Source organism: Malania oleifera, chromosome 3 (genome assembly GCF_029873635.1).
Source record: "Malania oleifera isolate guangnan ecotype guangnan chromosome 3, ASM2987363v1, whole genome shotgun sequence".
NCBI classification, from domain to species: Eukaryota; Viridiplantae; Streptophyta; class Magnoliopsida; order Santalales; family Ximeniaceae; genus Malania; species Malania oleifera.
Window position 1 is genome coordinate 16,104,077 of NC_080419.1, and position 8,469 is coordinate 16,112,545.

The 8,469-nt window shown below is 32.1% G+C and overlaps 1 protein-coding gene across 1 annotated transcript; it reads left to right on the forward strand.

Moving 5' to 3' along the window:
- The first annotated feature begins 533 nt into the window (after nucleotides 1-533).
- Nucleotides 534-8,247, forward strand: LOC131150223 (stem-specific protein TSJT1). The gene is made up of 5 exons (XM_058100826.1): nucleotides 534-900; nucleotides 5,762-6,002; nucleotides 6,148-6,268; nucleotides 6,362-6,471; nucleotides 7,718-8,247. The coding sequence occupies exons 1-5, from the start codon at nucleotides 698-700 to the stop codon at nucleotides 7,751-7,753; spliced, it is 711 nt and encodes a 236-aa protein (XP_057956809.1). The 5' UTR covers nucleotides 534-697; the 3' UTR covers nucleotides 7,754-8,247.
- Nucleotides 8,248-8,469: the final 222 nt, after the last annotated feature.

The window sequence follows — 8,469 nt, forward strand, 5'->3', positions numbered from 1 at the left end:
TTCGTGCTCATTTTAGCAAGCCTTGGCAAAGTGCCAAATTCAGAAAGTTGTGGAAGCCGAAAATTCAGAGCGGCGCGTGAAATTGAGACCATAAACTAATTTTAATTTAATTTAAATTCATTAATCATACGGAATGTGAACCGCCAATGACGTGCCACCACGTGACAATGATGCCACCCCCAATAACCCCTGTCGAGGGTTACACTTCGCTGTAATGCGGAGCACGGATGCTCTCATGTATACGCAAAAAGGAAACACGGTTCTAGGGACTGTGTCAGATCTGATTCAGTGACGGCGGAAATGTGAGGTTGTCCGATTGTAACTACTAGGATCATAATTCGTCCGCAGTCGATACAAACTCTAGACCGCGAAGGTCGAGCCCATTGATTCATCATCAAGCGGCGATAAAACCTATGCAGGGTTGGGCCCCACAGTACACGTCGTCATTGGACCCACGGGAATCATCGCCAGCAGGTGGGTCCCGTTCCACATGCCTCCCCGTCCTTTATTGGTTTATAAAAATTAACCTGGACGGGAATGAGGAAAATAACAAAATTGATGAAATGACCGAAGTACCCTCGCTCCCCACTATAAATGTAAATGCCCGGCGCCGTTCCTCCTTCCATTCCACGTCCGTTCCATCTTCGGACTACCCTTTTTTGTTTTTTGGTTAGTGAGAGCTAGTCAGAGCGCGGAGATGTTGGGCGTATTCAGCAGCTCGATAGTGTCGCCGCCAGAGGAGCTGGTTGCTGCCGGCAGTCGGACGCCGTCGCCGAAGACCACGGCGGCCGCGCTGGTGAACCGGTTCGTCGATAGCAGTCCCTCCGCGGTGTCGGTACAGATCGGAGACAGCGTTCAGTTGGCCTACACTCACCACAAGGAGTCGCCCTTGCATCCCAGGTAAATTAAAATAGACGTCGAGAATAAGACTAAGAAAGCCTTGCCTGTAGAATTGAGCTTCCGACGTCTTTTTGGGTCGTCGCCGGCGGCAGCAGCTGCCGACAGGGGGGTGTATCCGGCTTTCCTGACTTTTCATTTTCTCCTATTAATTAAACATTTAAATATGGTCTTCTTTTACTAATTATTATTTTATTAAATAATATAAAAATAATAAATCATACGTCGTACAGTAGATGACCTAACAATTGAGTAATAGGGGGAAGAAAGCAAGGGACAGGTGGAAGATGCCATGTCATTTTGCCCATATGTTTCTCCGAATTTTTACTTTTACTATTTACAGACGAATTATTATCATAATTCATAAAATACCCACTCAGTATTAACAACAAACAAGTGGTGAATGTTCCTGAGTCTTGAGTTGTGGTTTAAATGGACGGCCGTGATTGCATACGTAATGGCGTTGATGCTTAGGTGATGGATGACTGCCACGTATCTTGCGTGTCCTGGCCTACTCCATGGCTGCAGCTGAATCAAGTTGCTTGCAGGCGGATTCTATTCTCTTTATAATTCGATTCGATATAGGAATAGATTTACAACTCTATAATAGTTCTCGCGAATCTATTTTTTGTTTTTTTGTTTTTTTTTAATTATTATTTTTATATTATATAAGTAAAATTAGATACACTTTATTTCTATACATATAATATTTTTATTTCTATATATTTAATATTGAATTATAATTCAATTCAAGTTATGTGAAGTTATTTTTAAAATTTATATTCTAATTAATTAAAATTTATATTCCAATTAAATAAGGTTAAAAAAATTAAATTTAATTTAGTTTTAAATTTAATATTTTTAAAAACGTTAATATTTAGTTGGATGTGTGGTATAATATTGAAAGATAAATTAAGGATTAATATTCGTGTCAAGTTAGATGTAACTCTAATAGAAAGATAAGAAAGGGACAGTTGATGGACACTTACACCATAGATCACATAATAGAGGCTTCAGGACCCATTTTTTACAGTATGGGATTCTAGACGAATGATTTAATTAAGGATCCTTAATATTTTTATTTAAAATTAATTTTTTTAACTTTTTGAGATGTAAAATCACTAATTATGGAAATAAAGCATAATAAATAATGTTAATATCATTTAATTAAAAAAAATTTAGAACCCAAAAACTATATTATTATATTAAGAAAAAATTTTGAGGCGCCAAAAATTTGGGAGCCTAAGGTAGACATAAAATTACTTGGAAGAAGGATTTAATATATGATTAATTATCAAATAAATTAATAAAAAATGATTCATATAGTCGACCACATGACTTAACTTGATTTTGTTGTTATTGTTGTTGTTAAATTGAATTGAATTGAATTAAAAACCTTTGACCTGATTTGAATACACTCTACTTTGAATTACATGCACCAAATATTTTACCTTTATTATTTTCTCAAAAAATTATACATCACTAAATTTTTTGGTTGTATTATATTCTTATTTTTATAAATATAATTTAAATTAATAATTTATTATTTTTAATATTTTTTAAAAATTTTTGTTGGATATTTATTTTTTATTATTTATTATAAATAATTAGATTTAAGTAAAATAGAGTGAAATAATTATTATATGATTATACAATTATTATATGAATAATTAAAGCTTATTAATTAAAGGCAGCTTATGTAATTTCATAAAAGGCCGTATATATAATTAAAGCTTAATTTGCCTTTATGTATTCGAAAACTTTTTAATACATTTTTTTATAAGTCAATTAAAGACTCAAATTTGAGTTACATCACAATAGGTGGTTCAACTTTTTAATTCATGAATTTTATAATTTTATTTCATCAAATCACTTAAAATTTGTTGTATGTATAGTAGTTAACTTAAATCTGCATAGATTTAAAAATAAAATATTATTTAAAATTATGCAGAATTTTACCTAAATTTATATAAATTAAAATTCTAAATTTGAAGTGAATCATCCTCAATTTGTCTACATCCTAAAAAACTTGATGATGTTTCCTATGTGACTTAAAAGAGTAGCTGGGTGATATTTAAAATACATGTTTATAAAATTTTTAGAATTTGTTTACACATATACAGTGATTAGAATGAATTATAGTTAAGGCAAAAGATATTAACCTGTCCTGAAATTTAGCAAAAGAGAATGACTTCTTCGGAGGTTTCAAAAATGTCAGAAACCTCTTATAGGTTTGTCAAAAAGATAAAATCTTTACTAAAAAAATTTTATATATATATATATATATATATATATTATAAAATATAAGGATATGTTTTTGTCTTTTTGATAAATTTCAGGGAAGGTACTTGAAAATTTAAAAATTTTAGGGGATGTTTCTGAAATTTTTGAAGTCTCATGTGAGTTTTTTGTCTTTTTACTCTTATAGTTATAAGGGTAATAGAATGAAATATTAAAAAAAAAAAAAAAAGGAATAAAAATATAAATAGAGAGAGTGATAAAATTAAGCAATAAATTTGATCGCACTCCATTATATTTTATTAACTCCAATATACCAAACATGCCATTGGAGTTTATTTGACCTAAAAATATCATTAAAGAATAGGAAAATTATAAATGTTGATGATGTAATAAAATTATAATTTTATGTATTAATTTTATTAATAGTCAAATATTAAAAATAGATTTTTTCATGTTTTTTTGTTAATATTTGAATAAATATATTAATTTTTCTTAAGATTTAAGAAAGACAGGGAGCTACCTTGAAGCTTTTAAAATTCTAAAAATCTCTGTTGATACTTCAAAATTTTCATAACATTTAGTTCTTGACACTTGTACTTAAAAGTTTTGTAAATTTGTGAAATATAAAGAGATCCGTATCTTTATGATAAATTTTAAAAGAGATTTTTAAAATTTTTATATGAAAATATTACCATTGTACTATATTTTTTGTGGTTTAACCTCAAGATGGATTAATGATTTTTATTTTTAATATTTTTTAAATTTAAAAGTAGTTTTTAATTTGGGATATGTTGTAGTTGGAACCTTGTCCACATCATTAGAGATTCTTTGATTTGGTGTATATTTGAGTGGGAGGGAAAGTAAGTTGGAAGCATCCATCTCCTTATTCCTCCTCTCCTCAAATTACAAAAGGGTTGCCTTCTAAGGTAATTAAGACCCCATTAGGCTTTTGGTGTGCTCTTAAATTGACCCATGGTTTCTCATTATTTTAATTTTTAAATATTACTAATTTTATAATTTAATTAAATCTAACATCATGTTAAGTTACAAAATTTTTAAAATTGATTGAGATAACAAATACAATTAAGTAATAAATTTAATTACATTTGATTTGATTTGATTTTATTATTATATACCATTGTATTTGCAAGTATAACTTTTAAAGTTTGAATCTCATAAAATTTTAAATTATATATATTTAAATTCATACAAATTTAAATTTAGGGCAATAACATTAATTTTTTTTGAGGTTTCAAAATTTTCAAAAATCTATCCGGAAATTTTAAGAATTTTGAGAATTTTCAGGTTTGTGAAAAAAAGACAAACCTTTTCTTATATTTTATAAAAAGGATAAATTTTTGTATGAGAAAGTTATGTTTTTTTGATAAATTTTAAAGAAGGTTTGAAATATCACGAGAGGTTTATAAAATTTTTATAACTTTAAGAAATATTTTGTCTTTCTTTCACTTAAATTTAAGATTTCTCCTAAATAAAGTAAGGTTTGGGAAACTAATATTCATTAGATTTAAGGGTAAAATCGTCATCTAATAAATTGTTTTGGCTGCCATCGTGTGCCACGTGGATGGTGAGATGGTGGCTAACGTAACTCGTCATTCTATTACGCGTCGCACCAACCTGTTGCTGTGGCCACTCTTTAGTCTTAAGGATAAAATGGTCCACGTACTGTCACGGGCACACATCGTGGTCAAAAGATCCCATTTTAATGTCAAGAATGAGGTTTGAATGACGGGAGGTTCACGATTGATCATCACCGCGTGGTCCCATTGGCTACTGAGAATTATTAGGATGCCCCTGATGGCTGACGGGACCGCCAACCCACCCCCCTACCCCACCAGTGACTCTAGTAATTCCTGCCCGTTGCCTACTCAAAATTATTGACAAGGGAGGGGAAGTGCCGTCACCCACTCCCCCACCGCAAAAGTTACTCTAGTAATTCTTTTAGTTATTTATTATTATTATTAATTTTTGAGGTGGGATGGGGACAGACAGTAAATGAAAGAGGATAAGGATGAAGATTTTGTGGCGGGACCCAGTGGACATGTGGCCCACTCCAATTGGTTCATCATAATCGAAAAAAGACTTCCCCTTCTAAGCTAAAAAGTTGTGGTAGGAGAAAGGAGGGAACCAAAAAAGTCAAAGCTTTTCTTTCTCCTTCCCATGATTGTAGGGTTCAAGGATTGCCAAGGTTATAATTCATTCTTTAAGACTATTAAGTTAATAATTGCAGAATTTTAAAAAATAATTGAGAGGTAATTATGGATAATTTTTTTAATACTATGAATTCATTAAATTTATAAAATTTTGGAAAATAGTATAGAAGGAAATTATCTAAAATTGTCGCGAATACAGAAATAATTATTTATATTTATATTATTAATTGTGAAAATAAAATAATTTTTAGTAATTTTACAAAGAATTATAAAGTTCTGTTTTATTTTTTAATTACTCAAGATTCATATTAAATGAATATGAAATGAAGAGCTTGTCATTCGTGCAAAATATTAATTAACTGTTTTTTAATTAATTCTTAAAATAAAATAAACTAGAAACGGATAAAAAAAAAGTAACAAATTGAATTGAATTTGATTCATGAAATGGGCAGAGCATTTGGAGCGAAGGAGGAAATATTCTGCCTGTTCGAGGGAGGACTGGACAACTTGGGGAGCCTGAGGCAGCAGTACGGGCTGGGGAAGCCGGCAAACGAGGTGGCGCTGGTGATGGAGGCTTACAAGGCCCTCCGCGACCGCGCCCCTTACCCTCCCAACCACGTCGTCTCCCACCTCTCCGGCTACTTCTCCTTCCTCGTCTTCGATCACACCACTTCCACCGTGTTCGTCGCCTCCGTACGTCTGCTCTCTCAATTTCGCTTTCGCTAATTTTATTCAATTCAATTAAATCCCTCCATCATCGATCATTAATTTCTCTAATATATATATAATTGTGAAATTAAGTAATGATGAATTAATTTGGTGTTTTTTATATTTGCAGGATCAATTTGGGAAGGTGCCGCTGTACTGGGGAATCACCGCCGACGGGCACGTGGCATTCGCCGACGACGCCGATCTCCTCAAAGGTGCTTGCGGAAAGTCGCTGGCTTCTTTCCCTCAAGGTGATATCCGCTTAATTTGTACCACTCTGATTTGTATAAAAATGAAATAAATAATTTAGAGATTAATTGTTATGTGTAATACGTGGGATGCAGGATGCTTCTTCTCGACGGCGGTAGGAGGATTGAGAAGCTATGAGAATCCAAAAAGCAAGATCACCGCAGTTCCTGCCCCCGATGAAGAGATCTGGGGTGCTACCTTCAAGGTATATTTATGTATACGTCGCAATTTTTGATCCCTTGTTTAAATGGGTTCATAAGGATTCGTGTAATTAGAGTTTTAGATCATAAGATACTTTTTTATAAAAAATGAAAAATAAATTAAAAAATTACAGTGTATCAGCACTACAACCAGAGAGAGAGAGAGAGAGAGAGAGAGAGAGAGAGAGGCATCTATCTATCTATCTTTTAGAAAGCAGATAGTTACTGAATGCTTATCCAAAACTCAACAAAAAATATATAAATATATTGTGTGGGGTAAGCACTACTCTCTGCATGCATGCACTGTGGGCCGGTCCCTTCAATTCAATTTCTGGCATCTGCATCCATACGTATAGATTATGAGATTCAAACCAAGAAAATAAAACATAAAAGAGAAGATAGCTCAATATTTTGCATTATTGCTACCTATCATTATCATCGTTATTAGGTGCAAAGGGGCATGTTTGGAAAAACTATTTTGATTTAAAAAAATATAAAAGAAAAAAACTAAGAACAAAATTTATTGCTAAAATATTTTTCTTTTATAACTAATATTATTAAAAATAAAAATTTATTTCAATATTGATTCTTAAAATTATTTTTTTATTTATTGATTTAGTGTATATATATATATATATATATATATATATTTTAATTTTCTTGATGACCAAGGAAAAGTGGATTCATTTATATTTTTCATTTCATTTTCTTAAGGTCAAAACAAATAAGAAAAATAAAATCTAAAAATTCATGACCTTAATACTAGCCTACTAGGGTTAGGGTTAGGAGAGTTTTAATGGGCAAACTTAATTATGTATATAAACACTCCTCTATCAATTTTTTTTTAATACAAGGCAAATTTACAATTGAAATTCTTAACACTGATTAGTCATGATAAATACTATATTTATAATCCTTTATTTACATTGTACGTCTTGAATTCGATCGTTTTGTTGTTGTTGTTGTTGTTGTTGTTGTTGTTATTTCATATTTTTGATAACTTGGAGTCTCCATCCACCATTGCCTCACTTTGAACACTATGGTGCGACACCAAATTCAGAGAGCTGAAAGTCACCTGTCCATTGACGCATACTTGGTAATTCATCGGCGTAATGTCTCACGGGGGAATTAAACCCGTGACCTTGAGGTCACCAAAGTCACGAGTCACTCTTAGCACTTGGGTTGACCCGATTGAACTTAATTACTGTTGTTGTTATTATTATTATTATGTGGATTTTATTAATTTTTCAGGTGGAAGGGCCAGCAGTGCTTGCAGCCACAAAGTAGATCACAACGCAAGAAAATGTTTCTTCCTCTGCTAGCTACGTACGTACCTAATTGAGTGATCAGCAGACCCTCTATTACAGATATATATATATATAATTATATATAACATCCAATTGGGCGAGTTAATCACAGGGTGACACTTTCAAGTGGAGGGCTGGCTGTGACAGTGAGTGAGTGCATGCATGCATGCATGCGTGGGATCCATCTACGTAGATGGCAAATTAATTAAAACCCGTATCTATATCTGTCAATAACTACCTTTTAGTTATCTGTACTACCTTTTCATTGTGAATTACCTAGCTAGCTGCCTGCAGGCTTTGTATTATTTATTGTCGTCGGTTAATCGTTCTGCACTCTTTGGGTTAGCTCCTGATAGGTTAAGTTACGAGTATTTCACCCTTTGTAAAGCTGTTTTAATTTCCCTATTGTCTAGTAAGAGTTTGTTTTGTTGTATTACGTTTTATGCAAATAAAAAACAGGGTATGTTTGTACTAGCAGCTAGCTGGTTACTTTGAAGCTTCAATCTTCTCCAGAATTTTATAAATTTGTGAGCTTATTTTCCTTTGGAAAGTTCATTACTCCTCGTTTTAACTCTTTAAGGGAAAATTTCTGTTGTTCAATCCAAGATTTGAGATTATAAATATCAAGCAAGATTTAAGTTTGCCCCCAACCTAAACAGGTAATTGCATCATGTATGAAATTGTCAATTTAGAAGT